The 21,662-nt window shown below is 47.0% G+C and overlaps 1 protein-coding gene and 1 long non-coding RNA gene across 3 annotated transcripts in view; one reads left to right on the forward strand and one right to left on the reverse strand.

Moving 5' to 3' along the window:
* Nucleotides 1-1,129: 1,129 nt before the first annotated feature.
* Nucleotides 1,130-21,662, reverse strand: part of LOC309326103 — a 267,454-nt gene continuing 246,921 nt past the window's right edge. Inside the window, exon 3 of the long non-coding RNA XR_014150155.1 lies at nt 1,130-1,218. This is a non-coding gene — a long non-coding RNA (uncharacterized lncRNA). The remainder of the gene's footprint in view (nt 1,219-21,662) is intronic.
* The window catches only part of MYL3 (myosin light chain 3), a 41,589-nt gene continuing 39,914 nt past the window's right edge, over nt 19,988-21,662 (forward strand). Inside the window, exon 1 of one of the 2 annotated variants that reach the window (XM_081834579.1) lies at nt 19,988-20,290. In XM_081834579.1, coding sequence (XP_081690705.1) covers nt 20,159-20,290 — 132 coding nt within the window. In that variant the 5' untranslated portion in view covers nt 19,988-20,158. The remainder of the gene's footprint in view (nt 20,291-21,662) is intronic. The other variant, XM_081834578.1, reaches the window with a different exon arrangement.

Consider the following 21,662-nt stretch of genomic DNA (forward strand, 5'->3'; position numbering starts at 1 on the left):
TTCTCTTAAAATTAGAACTTGTGGACATCCAATGAAGCAGATTCAGGCCAGAGGAAATCAAGTCCTTCATTCAGTGCAGAGTTAACCTATGGAACTCATTGCCACAGGATAACCGCCAATTTGGATGTCTTAAAAAGTAGAGACATCACCTTGCCAACAAAGGTCCGTATAGTAAAATCTCTGGTTTTCCCAGTAGTGATGTATGGAAGTGAGAGCTGGACCATAAAGAAGGCTGATCGCCAAAGAATGGATGCTTTTGAATTATGGTGCTGGAGGAGACTCTTGAGAGTCCCATGGACTGCAAGAAGATCAAACCTCTCCATTCTGAAGGAAATCAGCCCTGAGTGCTCACTGGAAGGACAGATCGTGAAGCTGAGGCTCCAAGACTTTGGCCACCTCATGAGAAGAGAAGACTCCCTGGAAAAGACCCTGATGTTGGGAAAGATGGAGGGCACAAGGAGAAGGGGACGACAGAGGACGAGATGGTTGGACAGTGTCCTTGAAGCTACCAACATGAGTCTGACCAAACTGCGGGAGGCAGTGGAAGACAGGAGTGCCTGGCGTGCTCTGGTCCAGGGGGTCATGAAGAGTTGGACATGACTAAACGACTAAACAACAACAACAAAAAGAGGATAAGACAGATTCATTGAGGCTACTAGACTCGATGGCCTATGCTTTGCCCCCAAAATTGTTGGCAGCAATGCTTCTGAAATTGAGGAGGATGGGGTTAAATCTTGATACTTCAGCTCCACCCCGAACCACACTGGAGGAACAACACTGAGAGAAGAATGCAGTCCAAGGTCACCGTAGGAAAAACCATCAGCGGCAGAAATATTAGGCTAATGAAGTCAACAACTGGATTTATCAGATTGGGCCCACGCAGACTGAAAAGAAAAGAATTTTGGTTCCTCGCTTGACGTTTTACGAAATGTCAGATAATATAATAGCACAATCAGAAATCACTAGGAATGCAGCTGTTGGCTAAGTGATCATTTTGTAAAATGGAATGTAACTGGAAGGAAGTAAGAATATGGGACACGGTAATATCAGATGGCAAGGACGCATCAAGATCGGCGTGCGGGAGACCACTTATACACAATTTCATTCATTTGGAATTAATTTGTATACAGTGGTACCTTGGTTCTCAAACGCCTTGATACTCAAACAACTTGGAACCCAAACACTGCAAACCCGGAAGTAAGTGTCCCGGTTGGCGAACTTTTTTCAGAAGCCGAACGTGCTCCATTTTGAGTGTTACACTTCCGATTTGAGTGTTTTGCTGAGGCCTGTCTGTTTTTGCTATTTATTTTGCGTTTTTGTGGCTCTTTTTATTGTTTTTGTGACTGTGTGGAACCCAGTTCAGCTACTGATTGATTGATTGATTGATTGTATGACTGCAGTACATTGTTTATTGCTTTCATTTTATGGACCGATGGTCTCGTTAGATAGTAAAATTCACGTTAAATCGCTGTTTTAGGGGTTATTTTTAAAAGTCTGGAACGGATTAATCCCTTTTGCATTGCTTTCTATGGGAAAGTGTGCCTTGGTTTTGGAACGCTTTGGTTTTGGAACGGACCTCCGGAACGGATTAGGTTTCAGAACCAAGGTACCATTGTGTAAGGAAGTTCAGTTGCCACACCCCCTTTTGCATCACCTGACAACATCACCTGACAAAGCGTGCCTTGGTTTAGGAACGCTTTGGTTTTGGAATGGACTTCTGGAACAGATTAAGTTTGAGAACCAAGGTACCACTGTAATTGGGTTTCAATTTGGAAAATCAATAGAAAATAATTGACTAAAAAGCAATGCTTCTGAAGACAAGTTGCTGGAAACAACAGGAGGGGAGGGGGTCTTGTGTTCGAATCCTGCTTGCGGGTTTCCCACAGGCCACTGTCTGGGCCCTGGAAGAACAGATGTTGAGCTAGAAGAGCCATTGGCCTGATCTTCTTAAGTTCTTAAGATGCATGGCTGCCTAGTCTCTAGGGAGAGATTCAGCCCTACTTGTGGAGCAAGACGCCTGCTTCTTGGGAGAAAAGCAATGACAAACCTAGACAGAATCTTAAAAAGCAGAGACATCACCTTGCCAACAAAGGTCCATATAGTTAAAACTATGGTTTTCCCAGTAGTGATGTATGGAAGTGAGAGCTGGACCATAAAGAAGGCTGATCGCCAAAGAATGGATGCTTTTGAATTGTGGTGCTGGAGGAGACTCTTGAGTGTCCCATGGACTGCAAGAAGATCAAACCTCTCCATTCTGAAGGAAATCAGCCCTGAGTGCTCACTGGAAGGACAGATCCTGAAGCTGAGGCTCCAAGACTTTGGCCACCTCATGAGAAGAGAAGACTCCCTGGAAAAGACTCTGATGTTGGGAAAGATGGAGGGCACAAGGAGAAGGGGACGACAGAGGACGAGATGGTTGGAGAGTGTTCTCAAAGCTACCAGCATGAGTTTGACCAAACTGCGGGAGGCAGTGGAAGACAGGAGGGCCTGGCATGCTCTGGTCCATGGGGTCACGAAGAGTCAGACACGACTAAACGACTAAACAACAATGACTCCCCATAGCTGATCTTCTTACTTGGCCAGAACACCGAGTTCCTAAGACGCTGGGGACAAATGCTTAAGTTCTTGCATCCTCTTCCATTCCTCCTATGGGCATTTAGATGGCCTCTGTGGAAATCTGATATTGGGTCTGGCAAATCCTTAATAACATCCAGGCAGGCTCTTCTCATGTTCCGCTCAGATTCTCAACTTGCTCTGAGATACGAAAGACTCTTGCATTGTTGCTTCAGCTTCCCCAAGGACAATTCTTTGTTTTAAGAATATGACCACAACCAGTAAGGCGGGGACAAATTACAGAAACCATAACTGAGTACATTTTGGCCCTTGAGGGCCGGAATGAGCGAGGGACGGAATTGCTGGTGCTTTTTAGGATAGCAAAAACTCCTCTGCAAATCGCTCCATCAAATATTTCTGCATTTAAAACTGCAAAGGTGTTTCTACTGTTAGAATTCCTGCTCCGTGATTGCAGTCCTGGGATTGTTGTCTATCACATGATGGTGTATGTTTTCATTCCACAGAGTGGGAAGTGACGGAGACAGGATGTTTGCATTACTGTGTTCTGTGAAGTAGGACTATTGTCCTTTGTTCTTTCTCTCTTTGCTGTCTGAGGCTAAAGAGAGAAGGAGCCATGTTACAGTGCTCCGTGTGTGTTTATATGTAAATAAAGTAGATTAGCCAAAATGCTGAGTTGCTGAGGTCTGTTACGCGAGCTGCGAAGACTCTGCAGATCCCTAAGTGTGCCGGTGTCTGTTGGCATCAGTTGCTGTGATGTTCGGGCTGAAGAAAGCTTTTGAAGCTCCCGAACAATCGACCAGGAGGAATAGAACATGCCAGTCGGGCATGTGTCTCTGCCAGGGTCCTACTCTCAAGTAGGATGGAGCCAAACAGTTACTTAAGTGTTTTCTTTTTCTAACATGCTATTTTTTCCCCTTGTCTTTTTTAAAAATATAACTTGACTTTCAGGGTTTGGGGAATTCTGCACTTAATGCTTGCATGTTTCTATGCAGAGCTTTTCACATACAGCCTTTCTTCTACAGTGGTACCTTGGCTCTCAAACTTAATCCGTTCCGGAAATCCGTTCCAAAACCAAAGCGTTCCAAAACCAAGGTGCGCTTTCCCGTAGAAAGTAATGCATAGTCGGATTAATCCGTTCCAGACTTTTAAAAATAACCCATAAAACAACAATTTAACATGAAGTTTACTATCTAACGAGACCAGGGATCCATAAAATGAAAGCAATAATCAATGCAGTGTACTATAAAATAAATAAGACAGTATTGTAGATGATAAAAAATAAAATTATTATTTTTTCTTACCTGCACTGATGATAGTCCTTGTTTGGATGGGGGGCTTTTATCCATTTCCACAGTCACACAATCAAACAGTCAGTAGCTGAACGGGGTTCCACACAGTCACAAAAAGAAGTTAACTGAAAGAGCCTCAAAAGAAAAAAACACAAAATAAATAGCAAAAACAAAAGCTAACCCACTAACCCGGAAGTAGCTACTCCTGGTAGCGAACTTTGCCCCAGAGTGCGAGCGGAAGTCGTGTGCTAGCGGCGCGGCGGCAGCGGAAGGCCCCATTAGCGAAGGCGCGCCTTAGGTTAAGAACGGTTTCGGGTTAAGAACGGACCTCTGGAACGAATTAAGTTCGTAACCAGAGGTACCACTGTACAGTACATTGTTTATTGCTTTCATTTTATGGATCAATGGTCTCGTAAGATCATTAAATCCATGTTAAATTGCTGCTTTAGGGGTTGTTTTTAAAAGCCTGGAACGGATTAATCCGTTTTGCAGTACTTTCTATGGGAAAGCGCGCCTTGGTTTTGGAATGCTTTGGTTTTGGAACGGACTTTCGGAACAGATTAGGTTTGAGAACCAAGGTACCATTGTGTAAGGAGGTTCGGTTGCCATGCCCCCTTTTGCTTCACCTGACAACTATCGAGTCAATAAGGTGCAATGCTCCTTCTGGCCACCTGCACTGGGGGCACTCAGGTGCAGCGAACACCAAGCCAGCAGCGTCCTCTTCTGGCGAGCAACCATTGCAGCGCAGGGGGACAATGCTGGGCTGTTGATCTCCCGATTGGAGCTCCGGTTGCTTTACGAACTTCAACAAGCAAATGAAAACCCTGACTGTCTGCTACCTCTGTGAACGGCATTAATATTTTCTGAATTTCAGTGTTCCGCAGCTGCGATTGAGGTTGCTTACAGTACCTGCGGTTTCGTTTTGATGTGGCTACCCAATCGTGTGGCTCACAGCAATTGGTTTATTTCAAAGAAGCTGCCAAGCAGGGGTTAGGGAATGAGAATTTTTTTTTTTTTAAGTTATTGCCAGGGAACGCTGGATTCCAACCCTATGATGCTGTGGGTCTTGAAGTGCTTTGGAGAATGTACATAAGGCTTCGATTAAGATTCCAGGGCCCGTGCCTTTCTTTGAGCCAAGCTTGGCTCTGCAATCAGTTTTAATCATAGGCCTGATAAAGCCTCGGGTTGCCTGCGTTGGCTGGGATTGAAGAGGTCGCCAGCACTGATGGCAGGTTGTAGACTTTGCCCCTAGCTGTGCCCTTCAATGGGCTTGTTTTCTCCCGAATTTGGTTTCCACTGAACACTGCCAGAGAATGAATCACTGGTGGGTGACGCTGAGAGAGACCTGGAATCAAGCTTTCTCTGGTTGCCTGTAGCAGCTGTCGCAACCAGAGAACGAACCCCAAGGTTTCATCCAGTCCAAACCCCTTCAATGCAGGAATCTCAACTTACTCATACATGCCAGATGGCTACCCAGCCTGTGCTGTAAAAGGAAGGAGAGTCCACCATCTCTGCTGGGAGTCTATTTCACTGCCAAACAGCTCTTGCTACCATAGTCCTTCCTGGTGTTTTGTCAGAATCTCCTTTTTTGTGTGTAACTTGAATCCATTCCCTCCACAGCAGCAGAAAACAAGCATGCTCCAACCTCCATGTGACAGTCCTTGAGATATTTGAAAATGCCTCTCCCATCTCCTCTCAGTCTCCTCTTTTCCAGGCTAAACATACCCAGCTCCTTCAACCGTTCCTCATCAGGCTTGGTTTCCAGACCCTTGACCATCTTGGTCACCCTCCTCTGCACATGTTCCAGCTTGTCAACACCCTTTTTAAATTGTGGTGCCCAGAATTTAACACAGTATTCCAGGCGTGTTCTGACCAAAGCAGTGATCCTATTTCTCCCCTTGATCTAGACACTAGACTTCTCTTGATGCAGCCTAGAATAGCACTGGCCTTTTTCACTGCAGCATCACACTGTGGACTCATGTGAAACTTGTGGTCCTGTAAAATCGGGAGAAAACAAGCTCGCTCCATCTTCCCTGTGACAGCCATTTAGATACAGTGGTACCTCAGGTTACATACGCTTCAGGTTACAGACTCCGCTAACCCAGAAATAGTGCTTCAGGTTAATCGTGCTTTGGCGGCGCGGTGGCAGCAGGAGTGGTGCTTCAGGTTAAGAACAGATTCAGGTTAAGTACGGACCTCCGGAACGAATTAAGTACTTAACCTGAGGTACCCAGCGGCATAGCGTGGGTTGTCAGCACCCGGGGCAAGGCAAGTAATTTGCGCCCCTGAACCCGGGGCAAGGCAAGTAATTTGCGCCCCTAACCCCTAACCTGCTGCCGCTGCCAGCTTCTTCTAGCTGCTGCCTGGGCTGGGGTATTTACGGTAAGGTAGCCACGGCGGTTCCGCGAGACATGGGGCTCTGCTACAGCCTGCGCCCGAGGCTCTTCGGTGCGGCTGACCCCCCCCTGCACCCCCCCTGCACCCCCACGCTACCGCACTGGAGGTACCACTGTATTGGAAGATAGGTATCATATCTCCTATGATAGGAGTCTGGGAGCAACAACCTCTCTTGCCTCCTGCAATTTGGCTTCACACTCACCCATCGAGTCATCCCTCCCCAAAATGCAGCAATAAAACCTTCTTGCTGCTCTGCGATGCTTCCTTGTGGGCCGGCGCAGGTCAGTGTGCGAAGGGCCACATAGTTCAGTGGTGGAGCACATGCTTGGCATGTAGAAGTCCATATAGCTCAGCATATGCTTTAGGTGCGGAAGGTCGCAGAATAAACCCCTGCTGCTTGTTTCCTCGGCAGCCTTCCCGCCTGCCACAGCCGATTTCACTCCTGGCTTCCCAATAACCTTCCCCGGTCTAGTCGATTACGATGATGCTGAGAGCCATAAAGTTTGGCTGGGAGTTTGGGATCAACAATATGACCCGTTTACAGGCAACATGGCCTCTCGCCCTCCTAGCCGGTCATTTCCCAAATAAACAGCAATAAAAACCTTTATAGCATCCCCCCGCTGTCGATCTGGGATACTGAAAGTGCACTCTGAGTTCAAAAGTTCCCCTGCTTTTCCAAAGCCCAGCAGGTCTTTGCGTGAGCCTCTCTGCGTTGTGTGATTTCACACTCGGCTCCAAGAAAGAGCAGGGGAGGGAATTGTCTGGCGGCAACCTCAAGAGAAAGAGCGGGCAGGTTCTGGACCCCATGCCTCCTTAGGCCCAGAATGGGTTTCATATGCCACTGCCTCCCCCAAGCCACACCCACCTGCCCCACACCTGTTACAGGGAGTGAGGAGTGAGGGCCACAAGGCTCCCTGCCCTCCACTTTCTGATATCGTCTGAGTGTTGTTTAGCCGTTTAGTCGTGACCAACTCTTCGTGACCCCCTGGACCACAGCACGCCAGGTACTTCTGTCTTCCACTGCCTCCCGCAGTTTAGTCAAACTCATGCTGGTAGCTTCGAGAGCACTGTCCAACCATCTCGTCCTCTGTCGTCCCCTTCTCCTTGTGCCCTCCATCTTTCCCAACATCAGGGTATTTTCCAGGGAGTCTTCTCTTCTCATGAGGTGGCCAAAGTATTGGAGTCTCAGCTTCAGGATCTGTCCTTCCAGTGAGCACTCAGGGCTGATTTCCTTCAGAATGGAGAGGTTTGATCTTCTTGCAGTCCATGGGACTCTCAAGAGTCTCCTCCAGCACCATAATTCCAAAGCATCCATTCTTTGGCGATCAGCCTTCTTTATGGTCCAGCTCTCACTTCCATACATCACTACTGGGAAAACCAGAGCTTTAACCATACGGACCTTTGTTGGCAAGGTGATGTCTCTGCTTTTTAAGATGCTGTCTAGGTTTGTCATGCAGAGCAATGGCTTCGCCCATTTTCGCTGCCCCTTGGAAAACTGCTGGGGGAGGGGGAGAGGTTCTGGAAAGTGGGCAGCAAAGGAGGAAGGTGAGTATTTTGTCTGAAGTGATCTTCACCACCTTGGGGGGGGGGAGTGGTTTCCACAAAATGAAACCAGTTGAATTTGCGCAACAGCCTTCATTCCAGCTTGCTAAGCATCCGATATTACTTCAGCTGAGGAGACGTTTTTCACAATGCCATTCTGCTTTGCATTAGGGCTTCAATCCCCGATTCCCGCTGGAGAATTCGATCTGAGTTGCAGTTCTTGCCAAACTTCCACCCAGGGTATCACGTGGCTCTCTTAAAACCCCCCCTCCCCTCTTCCCCCCCAAAACATTGGCTGTCAGCAGAAAAATAAATATGTCTGGAATGCATTTAGACCTTGCCCCATCAGGGAATGGATTAATTTAGGGAAATGAGAAAGAAAGAAAGAAAGAAAGAAAGAAAGAAAGAAAGAAAGAAAGAAAGAAAGGAAGGAAGGAAGGAAGGAAGGAAGGAAGGAAGGAAGGAAGGTGGGGGAGTGAGGGAGAAAGGGGGAATCGTAGCTCGCCCCCCCAAAAACGCAGTGCGAGCGAGAGCTCTTAAAGGCACGTGCAGACTTTGGATGTTTTAACTAAGACCAGCTTCTGCTATTTATACGCAGTCCCCATTGTGTTTTGGAGCATTCTGTTAAAAAAGTAAATTAAGTGAGTGAGACTGACGGGTGGGTCGGGGGGGGGGGGAACGTCTAAATAAAGAAGTAAAAGCCAGTCTCTGCAGCTGTGTGAGATTATATATATGAGAAACAGTGTCTCATTGTGTGAGTTCTGTTTTGTTCAAAGGGAGGAGTCAGCTAGGAGCAGGAGAAGAGATGAACTGCTTTTGCAGTATGAGGCCAAGATTCGAATTCTGCCAGGGAGCCATCCAGATGCCTGCCAAAGATTTATGCTAGGGGTGCCTCCTCTGCAGTGGCGCAGGAAGGGGGGTGGGCTGCCCTGGGTATCATAAAGGTTTTGACCTTTAAAGCCCTTCACGGCCTAGGACCCTCGTACCTACGGGACCGCCTCTCCCAGTATGCCCCACGGAGGACCTTAAGGTCCATAAATAGCAACACTCTAGAGGTGCTGGGCCCTAAGGAAGTCAGATTAACCAGGGACAGGGCCTTTTCAACACTGGCCCTGGCCTGGTGGAACGCTCTGTCTCGTGAGACCAGGGCCCTGCAGGATCTGATTTCTTTCCGCAGGGCCTGTAAGACAGAGTTGTTCCGCCTGGCCTTTGGCTTGGAATCAAATTGATTCCCTCCCCTTCTTTCTTTCTTTTTTCCTTTCTCCTTCTGTGATGGAACTCCTATTTGGGGACTTCCCTGGCTTTTTTCTGGCCCATGTAGGACCATTCTGAATAGTTGGCCTTGGTGAAGATTTGACGTTCGGTGGTTCGAATCCCCGCGACGGGCTGAGCTCCCGTTGCTCGGTCCCTGCTCCTGCCAACCTAGCAGTTCGAAAGCACATCAAAGTGCAAGTAGATAAATAGGTACTGCTCCAGCGGGAAGGTAAACGGCGTTTCCATGCGCTGCTCTGGTTCGCCAGAAGCGGCTTAGTCATGCTGGCCACATGACCGGAAATACTGTCTGCGGACAAACACCGGCTCCCTTAGCCTATAGAGTGAGATAAGCACGCAACCCCAGAGTTGTCCGCGACTGGACCTAATAGTCAGGGGTACCTTTACCTTTTTTGGATGCAAGCGCTGCATAGGATTGCAGCCCATCTTATGCACCGTTGGCTCGGGAATAAGTCCCGCTGATCACGATGAGACTCTCAGGCGAGCAGATTGCTACTTTGCAGTCCTGCTTTTTAAATCAGTGTTTTCCTTTTCAGATAATACAAAGCATGGTGAAATCACAATAAATTAAACCTCCCTTTCAGTGGTTTCAAGCACTACTACAGGTTCCACATAATATCTGTACTGCATTGTTTAGCGTGGCAGCAGCTGCACTTTAGAACTCCCCGCTTATTGCAATGAAACACGTGTCTTTGCTAGACTCTTTTCAGGCACCTGCTAAAAGCATTCTTGTTTAGGCATGCATACTCAGATGCTTAGGAAGTTGAAGCACGGTAATCTGTTTTAATATTTTAGCTTTTGTATGTTTTAACGTAGGGCTGTTAATTTTTCTTGATTTTACTGCTGCGGTGTTTTGTTTGTTTTGGTAAACCACTTTGCAGGTTGTTGTTTTTGAAATAATTTTTATTAAATAAGCAAACGATAAATATAAATAAAATAGCACAGGCCAAAACACAATCCATCCTGTAGATTTAAGCATCTGTCCGCAGTCGCCTACTTGTTATCAGAGGCCCAGAATCCACGTTATCAGGGGCCCAGAATCCACATTCCTTTGTAAGAGAATATGAAATACAGTGGTACCTCAGGTTAAGTACTTTATTCGCCGCCACAGCCTGATTTCTGTTCTCATCCTGAAGCAAAGTTCTTAACCTGAAGCACTATTTCTGGGTTAGCGGAGTCTAACCTGAAGCGTATGTAACCTGAAGCGTATGTAACCTGAGGTACCACTGTAAAGTCAAACAATTTTTGCTGGCAAATAATAATAATAATAATAATAATAATAATAATAATAATAATAATAATTTCAATGTGGGGGCGACAATGTGGAGGGGAATTCTTATTCTTCTTCTTCTTCTTCTTCTTCTTCTTCTTCTTCTTCTTCTTCTTCTTCTTCTTCTTCTTCTTATTTCAATGTGGGGGGTACCACCTGATATTCCTACGCCACTGCCTCCCCTTCAAGTTTTCTGGGGTTCCTGACTCCTGCCAGCCCTACCCTGTGTGACCAATAGTTAGGGAGCAGGAGAGTTGTGGCTAGCAATATCTGGAGGGTGGCAGGTTGGTCACCCCAAGTTTACAGGCAGGGCATTCCGTTATCACTGGGGGTTGGACTAGAGGACTTTGGGGTCCCTTACAACTCTACAGTTCTACTGGCCGTGGCCAAGTGGCTGTCTCCCACTGTTTTGCCTTGGCGTCTGGAATTTCTCCCTGCTCCCCCCCCCTTTTTTTTTTAAAAAAAGGAACGCTCTGTCCCAAGAGACTAGGGCCCTGCGGGACCTGACATCTTTCCGCAGGGCCTGTAAGACAGAGCTGTTCCACCTGGCCTTTGGTGTGGACTCAGTCTGACCCCCTCCTCTGGCAATCTGCACAGAATTTTGCTTAATGGTTGCCATCGATTTGATTTTAATTAATTTTTATAATGAAAGGTTTCTAGAATGTTGGATTATTTTGATTGTTGTTAGCCGCCCCGAGCCCAGCTTCGGCTGGGGAGGGCGGGGTATAAATAAAATTTTTTATTATTATTATTATTATTATTATTATTATTATTATTATTATTATATTATATTTTACCCATCTAACCTGAATAGCAAAACAGAACTTCCAGAGACCAACACCTAAAGAATAAACCAAATTGAACCCAGGTTGACTTGGGAAGCTACATTCATAAGATAGAGCTGGTTATCAGGATACTTGAAATATGATAAAGGCAGGTAAGTGGAGAGTACCATCATAAGAAATGAGAGAGAAAAATAAAATAAAATAAAATAAAATAAAATAAAATAGAGGTGTATTTTACCTAGTGGTGCGGCAATAAAACTGTGAGAACATTTTCAAAGCTAAGCCGGATCTGGTATGGTTTCAGATCGGATGGGGTACTGTGGGTTAAAATTCCTGCCTTGTGCGGGGTTAGACTAGATGACCCCTGGGTCCTTTGAACTCCACAATTCTGTGATTCTAATGTATACAGAAACATAAGCTGAAAATATCAGAGGCACAAGGAGCAGCAATAATAAAAGGCTCCATCTGACATCAAATATTTTTTCAACCAATTAGATGTTGCCTACCCCAAATATCTTGAAAGAGCTGTGGAATAGGTGAATGCATTTTTTTTAAATGTCTTCAATAAAATCCCACCAAACTGAGACATAAGAAGTTGCCTTTGTTTTTCCTTTAAAAAATTAATGAGGGCGCCAGGTAAGGCTTTCATGTGATGCCTCTAGCATTGCTGAGATTTGCCCCTGTTCCCTGAGGAGAAGGGATTGGTTGCTAAACCACTCTGAGAATTGTCGCTCTGCCAGGGGAATGGGAGATCTCCTAACCACGCTCAGTGCTCTTTATAAACTACAATTCCCAGGATTCCTTTGGGTGAACTCGTGGTGATTTAAAGAGGTCTAACTGAGCTTTAAATGTCTTCTTTGGCGATCCTTCGTAGCCGAGTAAGATTGTCTTCCATAAACACGGTTTTAACACTGAGTCCGTAAGTGACTGTGGAGGCCAAATCTGGATCCACATGTCCTTCCACCGTTGGGGACATTGGTTTCCGGGCGGGAGTTGGTCATGCCAAGTGTGCCTTCCTCTTAGCATGTTTCTTCCTTGCGTCCTGAGTTCGAGTGTCTTCAAAGCCCATTTACAGATAGGTAGCCGTGTTGGTCTGCCATAGTCAAAACAAAACAAATTCCTTCCAGTAGCACCTTAAAGACCAACTAAGTCAGTTCTTGGTATGAGCTTTCGTGTGCATGCACACTTCTTCAGAAGTGTGCATGCACACGAAAGCTCATACCAAGAACTGACTTAGTTGGTCTTTAAGGTGCTACTGGAAGGAATTTGTTTTGTTCAAAGCCCATGACACCTTTGGTAAAGGCTGTTCTCCAACTGGAGCGCTCTCAGGCCAGTGTTTCCCAGTTGTCCGTGTTTATACTACATTTTTAAAGATTTGCCTTGAGACAGTCTTTGAACCTCTTTTGTTGACCACCAGCATTACGCTTTCCATTTTTAAGTTGAGAATAGAGTAGTTGCTTTGGAAGACAATCATCAGGCATCCGCACAACATGACCTGTCCAACAAAGCTGATGTTGAAGAATCATAGCTTCAACACTGGTGATCTTTGCTTCTGCCAGTACACTGATATTAGTTCTCCTGTCTTCCCAAGTGATGTGTAAAAATTTTCGGAGACACCATTGATGGAATCCTTCGAGGAGTTGGAGATGGCGTTTATAAGTGGTAAACGTTTCATAAGCATGCAGTAAGGTTGGTGGTACAATAACTTTGTAAACAAGCATTTTGATTTCCCTGCGAATGTCCCGGTCCTCAAACACTCTGCGCTTCAATTGGAGAAAGCTGTATGATGCTGATCAGCTCATCACGAAGTATTGGAAGACACAAGATTTACCCACCCGGGAAGAATGGCAGATGAAGTTGATGGACTATATGGAATTGGTGGAAATGACTGGCAGAATCCGAGATCAGGGAGAAGAGTCGGTGGAAGAAGATTGGAAAAAATTTAAAGATTATTTACAGAAATATTGTAAAATTAATGAGCTATAGAAAAATGGTGGAATGAATTTATATGGCTTTGGCAGAAATGTTATAAGGAACTAGGTACAGATAGATTGTTAATGTATTAAAGGGGAAAAGCAAGGTTAGAATATGTTAAGATTAATTACAGGACAGAAAATAGATGAAGATGCAAAGGAATTGCTGAAACAGTTAATTGAAGTGGAATACAAAAAGGGAGGCGTGAGGAAGTCAATGAAACACGTGAATGAAAGTTAAGATTGAAAATATTGGAAGTGTTTTTAATTGTTTTTGTTTTGTTAATTCAATGTTTTATGTAGTGTTTTTGTTTCTGTTTTTGTATCTTATTATGTTGATTTGTTTAATTCTTTTTCTTTCTTTTTGTAATCTTTAAACTCTTAATAAATATTATTTAAAAATAAAAAAAGATGCTGATCAGACCTAGCAAAGTCCCTGGGCTCAGGCCTCACTTTCTTAGCCTCCTCAAATGCCAGCAGCCCCCCCCCTAAAAATAAAAAGAGATTGCAGGGACCATTTTCCATCTGGAATAGGGGAGTCCACATTTTTTGAAGGGGGAACACGCACACTCCCGCTTGGATGGATGTACAGATTTCATCGTGGATTTTCAACACTTTAAACGGGACGGCAGAATCTGGAGAGGGTGTCTCTCCATTTCAACATGAGCCTTTAAGGCAATGGCCAGCCACGCGGTTAACCCCAGATCCTCAGACTTTAGGAAGGTTTTGTGCTGTTCCCTGGAGCGAGACACCGCTGGCTTCACTCCATATTCCCTCGCTGAGCCGGTGGGCAGGAGAACGTCTGCGCAGGCAAAACTTCACCTCCCAAGTATTGTTCTAAGGTCTCGCCGGGGTGTTGCATTTCAGTGCTCAAAAGCCAGATCGGGTTTCCCCGCCGAATTCCGCCAAATGCGAAAAGGGAGGTGGTATTTTTGGGAAGTGGCTTTACTATATACGCATGACATCACGGGGCAAGATTCTGGCTCAGGGTGCCAAGCTCTGGTGGAAAGTTGCACTTTAAAAAGGAATGCAACGTGCCCGCAGGCTGCCAGCCTTAACAAAAGAAGCTGTTCACTGGTTCACTGTTCACTTGGACTACTGCAATGTGCTCTATGTGGGGCTACCTTTGAAGGTGACCCGGAAACTACAACTAATCCAGAATGCGGCAGATAGACTGGTGACTGGGAGCGGCTGCTGAGAACACATAACACCAGTCCTGAAAGACCTACATTGGCTCCCAGAATATTTCAATCAATCAAAGTGTTGGTGCTGACCTTGAAAGCCCTAAACGGCCTCGGCCCAGTATACCTGAAGGAGCGTCTTAACCCCCATCATTCAGCCCGGACACTGAGGTCCAGCGCCAAGGGCCTTCTGGCGGTTCCCTCACTGAGAGAAGCCAAGTTACAGGGAACCAGGCAGAGGGCCTTCTCGGTGGTGGCACCCGCCCTGTGGAACGCCCTCCCACCAGATGTCAAAGAGAACAACAACTACCCGACTTTTAGAAGACATCCGAAGGCAGCCCTGTTTAGGGAAGCTTTTAATGTTTAATAGGTTATTGTATTTTGGTGTTCTGTTGGAAGCCGCCCATAGTGGCTGGGGAAACCCAGCCAGATGGGTGGGGTATTTAAAATAAATTATTATTGTTGTTGTTGTTGTTGTTGTTGTTGTTGTTGTAGTAGTAGTAATAATAATAATAATAATAATAATAATAATAATAATAATAATGTTATTATGAAACACTATGGCAAGGCTCACCCAGGGATGCAGTCAAGCTAGGAGCTACAAGGAGCTCAGAAGAGAGCCTCCATAGCCCGAGGAACTCTACCTCTGAGTGAGAGATACCAGATACCCTCCAAGTGTCCTGATTTTCTAGGTACAGTCCTGGAATTACAGAAACCATCCTGGTATCTGACTCGATTCCACTTTTGGAATTTCTCACCGGAGAAACGTTGGAGGAGATAGAATAGGATGTCGGCCATCTCATCAAGAGAAATGGAGGGGTTTGGTAATAGGATGTCCCTGTTCCCACCTGAGAAATGTTGGAGGGGATGAGATACTAGGGACAAGCAACAGGAGGTCGCTGCCTAGTGGTTAAGAGTGTTGGACTAGGACCTGGGAGACCAGGGTTCGAATCCCCACGGCCGTGAAGCTCACTGGGTGACCTAGGGCCAGGCACCGTCTCTTAGCGTAACCTACCTCGCAAGGTTGTTGTGAGGATGAAATAGTGAGGAGGAGAACCATGTTATGGCAGCTTGAGCTTCTGGGGAGAAAAAAAGTGATATATAAATGTAAGAACTAAATAAATAATTTGGAAGTGTGTCAAGGACATCAAGCTAGCTACACTTGGACACAGGCTATAGAGTTCGGTCTGAAATCCAGAAGGCTCCTTTTTATATATATTGCTGTAGGTTTGGGGTACAGGTTGGGGTCAGTCTGGATGATCTCTGGGGTCCCCTCCAATTCCCGGGATCCTTTACCCAGTGAGAAACTAAACAGAGGATTCTGTTGCTTGTCAGACAAGTTTATTTGCAAGGCAGCAAGCAACCTCAGATGGCCACAAGAATAAGCCAGGCTGCTTATTCTAAATGGGGTAGAAATCTGATAAATACACCGGTCCATTACTTGGCTGCAATTGGGGGCCTGATCCAATGCTTCATAGTGTGGGATGTGAAACACGAGCAGTCAAGTACAGTGGTATGTCGGGTTACATACGCTTCAGGTTACATACGCTTCAGGTTACAGACTCTGCTAACCCAGAAATAGTATCATAAAGACCAACTAAGTTAGTTCTAGGTATGAGCTTTCGTGTGCATGCACACTTCTTCAGAATTTTTTTATTTTGACTATGGCAGACCAACACGGCTACCTATCTGTAACCAGAAATAGTACTTCGGGTTAAGAACTTTGCTTCAGGATGAGAACAGAAATTGTGCTCTGGTGGCGCGACAGCAGTGGGAGGCCCCATTAGCTAAAGTGGAGCTTCAGGTTACGACCAGTTTCAGGTTAAGAACAGACCTCTGGAATGAATTAAGTACTTAACCCGAGGTACCACTGTACAACATTCCTAGAGTGAACATGTTTACACATGGGGAGGAATGTTTGTCCAGCCAGCAGGTAAACTTCCTGTTTCCTTCTGGGCTGGGACAGACTTCCTCTGCATGTGACTAGAGGTGGGTGTGGCCTCACCTGTGCAGGTAACGACAAAAGCACAGGGAAGGGCAGCCATCTCTCTCTCTTTGACTACATGCATCAAAGAAGCAACATCTGCTTAGCCAAAGATGCTCTCTTGGCCTCCAGCCAAGAGAGGACAAAAGGACTGTCTCCTTATGAGATAGTTTCCAGGTGTATGTTATTTTTCTCAGCTAAGTCTGCCTTCTGGGATCCGATTGTGAACAGAATGTGAGTGAGTAAACTCTTTTTATACTTTTATAGAAGACTGTGCCGTGCCTTATCTTTTATGAGGGAATAAGGGGGAAATACCAGTTATTCTAGAGGCTTTAGCGAGCCTGAGCAAACGCATCCACTGTGAGTTTAAAAAGGGGAATGTTACTCTGCTAAATTGTGAACTTGTTTACACAAGTTGGAAAGGCTATAATCAAACAATATATCCTCTCCTGCATCCCTGAACATTCCCACACAGAGCACCTCCAAATTGACCCAGGATGTTCTGGGGCTGACCTCACCCTGGTCTGGTTCCCAGACTGATTTGTGGGCATTGAATAGTATTTAATTAGGGACTGAATCCCTAATGAAACATGCGGTCAGGAAGGGAGAGAAGGAGACACAATCGGCCGGCTACCTGTCTGTCTCCTTCCTCCCCGATTGCCTTGTCGCCCCCCCCCCACACCTTTTGAGAGCCCCAAAGTGGACCCAAACTAACCTGGGGAAATCCTGGGCTACCTGAATCAGCCTGCCTGGGTTTAGGATCTGTGATTCGGCCACAGCTCCAGTCATTGTAGGCTTGCCATGCGTCCTCTATTTCCAGGACATGTCCTCTTTTTCAGGGTTAAATTTCTGTCCAGGTGGATTTTTAAAAGCTGCCAAACTGGCTATACTTTCTGGATACGACATAGACATAACTGGTGGTGAAGACTTGTGTCAGGGCTGCCTCTAGGTCCCAGCTCACAGAGAACCAACGCCAGGCTGATATTATGTACAAAAGTCTTTATTGAAGTATAGTTTCCATTTTAAAGCCAGAGCGTGCAACCCTACGTCTAGACTCTAGATCGGCGAAGTCCTATCTGAATCACTTCCCCTTCCGCACCAGTTTAAGATCCTAGCCCTGCTCCACCTCCTGCGCTGCTCTCTTCTCCTCTGGGTCCTCCTGCCCTCTGGGGCATTGCCCTTTCTGGACTCTTCTGACGCTGAGTCGCCTGACTCCTCCCCCTGCCTCCGGCGTGCTTTAGGACCCGGTTCCCAATCCTCACTCTCTGCTGTCCCGCGCTCCTGTACATTTGAACTTGCTTCTCGCGCCAACCCAGTGACCTTTCTCCTAACCGTTACACTGCTTCTATCACTGCTTCCCTCTTCCGTGACACTGGCCGGATCTGACCTCCCCTCCGTTGTACGACTCTCCGAGGAAGGTGTGGTCAGCTCTGCCTCGTCTTCTCTCCCTGGTGGGGGAAGTACTGGCCCCGATGCCTTGGACCCTTCCCCCCCACTCTGCTCTGGTGGGGAAGCTGGTCCTGATCTCCAACTACTGTTCTGGGAGTCCCTGCTGCCCCCTTGCTCCTGGGGCGTTCCCCTTGGGACCCCCCTACCCCTGGCCACTGGCGCTCCCTTCTGTGAATCTTCCGATTCGCTGGAGAGGCTTATGGAATCCCTCGGACCACTGTCTCCTCCTACACTGCCCTCTGATTCCTCGCCCTCGCTCTCCATCTCCCATCTTCCCTGTGCCTCTGCTCCTGAGCCCCTGACATCCAGCTTTCCTTTTCTCTTCTCCTGCCGCCCTCAGCAATATATCACAGCTTCTATATAGTTGGGGCATTTAGAATGAGAGCCTCTTTTTTGCTCTTCAAAATATGGCAACCCTACATTACAAGAACTTTGCAACGGAGGACTAGCGCCCGAGCTTGCTTTTCTTTTCTTCCCTCCAGACGCCTTTTCCTTTTCTGCCATGTCTTTTAGACAGGTGAGCCCGAGCACAAAGACTGTCTCATCGCTGGCATTTGTAAGCCGTTCCGCCAACCAGAGAGCAGGATATAAATAGCTGTCAGTCACAGCCGACTTATTTATATATGTACATTTCCCAGAGATTTGCGGTCTGCGAAGCACGGCGGGCCTCAGTAGAACAATGCTGTCCACATAAGGCAGAATTAAAAGGACAGTAGTGCTGCGGCTCTAACATTTAAAAGTTTAAAATATATTATGGTGGGGATTTAAATGGGGGGGGGTGAGCTAGAGGAGAGGGAAAGGAGCGAAGCAGATCTTAAATCTCAGGAGTTCCATTGAAAAGAAAAGTCAGAGGATATTTCAGGCTAAATGTCCCCTGTCCATCCCTGCCCTGCTGGAATCTGAGACTCTCGCTCGAGTCTGAAGAATATACTGTGCAGCAGAAAATCGCCGAGGCTTTGCCAAACATTTCTGCCTCTGAAGTGCCTAGCTGTCCGAAGGAAAGCAACAAACACCATGCAACAGGCATTGCTTGCCTAGTCTCCAAACTGGAAAGTCCCAAACAATGCAACATTTCTTCATAGGGAAGTCAACTTGAGCCGCATGTTTTAGAGGGGATTCAAATGGAAGTTGCCCTGATTTAATCCTGCCCAGCACTTTCCCCCTAAAAATATGTTTAGGGGTACTATCATTTTCCTACTCATATTGAAATACTGCCCCTCAATGAGGCCAAACTTCGTAAAGGACCCCTGGACGGGTTAAGTCCAGTCAAAGGCGGCTATGGGGTTGTGGCGCTCATCTCGCTTTCAGGCCGAGGGAGCCGGTGTTCGTCCACAGACAGCTTACTGGGTCATGTGGCCAGCAGGACTAAACCACTTCCGGCACAACGGGTGACCCTGACGGAAACCAGAGTGCACAGAAATGCTGTTTACCTTCCCGCCGCAGTGGTACCTATTTATCTACTTGCACTGGCGTGCTTTCGAACTGCTAGGTTTGCAGGAGCTGGGACAGAGCAACGGGAGCTCACTCCGTCGCGGGGATTCGAACTGCCGACCTTCCGCTTGGCAAGCCCAAGAGGCTCAGTTGTTTAGACCACATCCTTTCCCCCCCAAAATGTTTAGGTGTATGTGTACCCCTGCATCCCCCCAGGAAAAAAGCACTGGTCCTGTCTGACTTTTAGAAGACATCTGAAGGCAGCGCTGTATAGGGAAGTTTTTTATGTTTGATATCTTATTGGGTTTTAATTTGTTGGAAACTGCCCAGAGTGGCAGGGGTAACCCAGTCAGATGGGTGGCATAATAGTAATAATAGTAATAATTGCTGCAGGGGTTGGACTAGAAGACTCCCTTTCAACTCTACAATTCTATGAAACTCAACTCCAACCTGCCAGCTTTTCTTTGATCACTCCTCACTGGTTAATTTCCTCCAAACCAATTCGTTCCGGGCGGCTTTGCGATGAAACCAGCTCCAGCCTCCCTCCTTTTTCCCTCGGATGCAAATGTTGAGCCTGGAGTGCCATTGGGGAACAGCCGTCCTCCCTGTACCTCGGGGGATGAAATCGATACAGCTGGCCACGTTCCTGCCCCCCCAAGATGGGCTGTTCTGACCTCTCTCTCCAGGCTCTGTATCCGATACCCTCCAACCATCATTCCATTTCAACGCTAATTCAGAACAATGCCCTAAGCGGACGCTCCAAAATAGCCGGGCCAGATATCTTCTCCTTTTATAGGAATGGCCCTATTGTGAGACCTGGTATGTGTGGCTGGGGAGGGGGCGATGGCTGAGGTGGGGGTGGGGGTTGATTTGGAAGCCAAGTGACACGGCGTGTGACACCCAAGGACCGGGAGGTGGATAAAGGCCTCTGCCAGGAGGAGCATCCTTCGCTCTGTTGGATCACCCCCTGAGCGGCCAGCGTCTCCTTCATCCCGGTGCAGAACCACCACCATGGCCCCCAAGAAACCAGACCCCAAGAAAGCAGAACCTAAGAAAGAGGAGCCCAAAGCAGCCCCTAAACCAGCACCCCCACCCGAGCCAGAAGTCCACAAGGAAGTGGAGTTTAACCCGGCAAACATCAAAGTAAGTGTCTTTTTTGACATCCTTAAATTGTGCATTAACAGGGCAGGGGAGGACTGTTCCTTCCTTGGGTACCGGGTGAAGTTTCTTCTTTTTCCTCCTCCTCCTCCTCCTCCTCCTCCTCCTCCCAGTGACATAGCGTGGGGGGTGCAGGGGGGGCCGGCGGCACCGGGCGCAACATCTGGGGGGGCGCGCGCTCGCACTCGAATGCTAAAATCCACGGGTTAGGGGGCGCAAATTACTTGCTTTGCCCCGGGTGCTGACAACCCATGCTACGCCACTGCGCCTCCTCCTCCTCCTCCTCCTTCTCCTTCACCTTCCTCTTCCTCCTTCTCCTTCCTCCTTCCTCTTCCTCCTTCTCCTTCCTCTTCCTCCTCTTCTTCTTCTCCTTCTTCTTCTTCTTCCTCCTCCTCCTCTTCTTCTTCTCCTTCTTCTCCTTCCTCCTCCTCCTCCTCCTCCTCTTCTTCTCCTTCCTCCTCCTCCTCCTCCTCTTCCTTCTCCTCTTCCTCTTCTTCTCCTTCTCCTTTCTCCTCCTCCTCCACCTCTTCTTCTTCTTCCTCACCCTCCTCCTCCTCCTCCTCTTCTTCTTCTTCGCTACAAGGTGATTGACACAAAAACAAGTACAATAGCTTTGAAAGCAGCACTTGTAAATCAACCGGAGCTAAGGACAGTGTTGTGAGTTTTTTTTTGGGGGGGTGTCAGTTTGGATGATGAGTCCCTTCCAAGTCTTGGGTTCCTGTGCCCAGCAAGAGTTGGAATCTAAACGGTTGCAGAACTGCTCAGACAAGTTTATTTGTAAGACAAGGAGCTCAGCTGGTCACTTTTAAGTACCCTCGTTCGCATCCCAAAAGAATAAGCTCAGTTGTAGGAGCCACAGCTAAGGGGTGGTACCCTGCAGGCTAATGGATGAACCTCTCTCTGCTTCACCTAGCTGCTAAATAGGAGAAACAGAGTTTTGGGTGTGAGCTGAGCTAGAAGCAGGCTGGAAGCTGGAGACACAGAGACCTACTTGCTCTGTGCTCCATCCAAAGTTGTGACAAATGAAGAAGTGAAATCTGCTGTGGTGTTACTGCTGTGATCCCCTTTATCCTATGCCCAGGTTGCAGATGTTGTTGTTTAGTCGTTTAGTCGTGTCTGACTCTTCGTGACCCCATGGACCAGAGCATGCCAGGCACTTCTGTCTTCCACTGCCTCCCGCAGTTTGGTCAAACTCATGCTGGTAGCTTCGAGAACCTACCAGCACCTATTTTAATTGTTTTCTTTACATATTCTTTCTTATCACACTTTAAACAACATATACACCTTTTTGCTCTGCCGAGCTTGTGACTTCCCTTCCTCCCTTCAGATGGTATCCTTTATTAAATCCATTTGCGTA

Source organism: Podarcis erhardii, assembly GCF_964252035.2.
Source record: "Podarcis erhardii genome assembly, chromosome: 12".
NCBI lineage: Eukaryota > Metazoa > Chordata > Lepidosauria > Squamata > Lacertidae > Podarcis > Podarcis erhardii.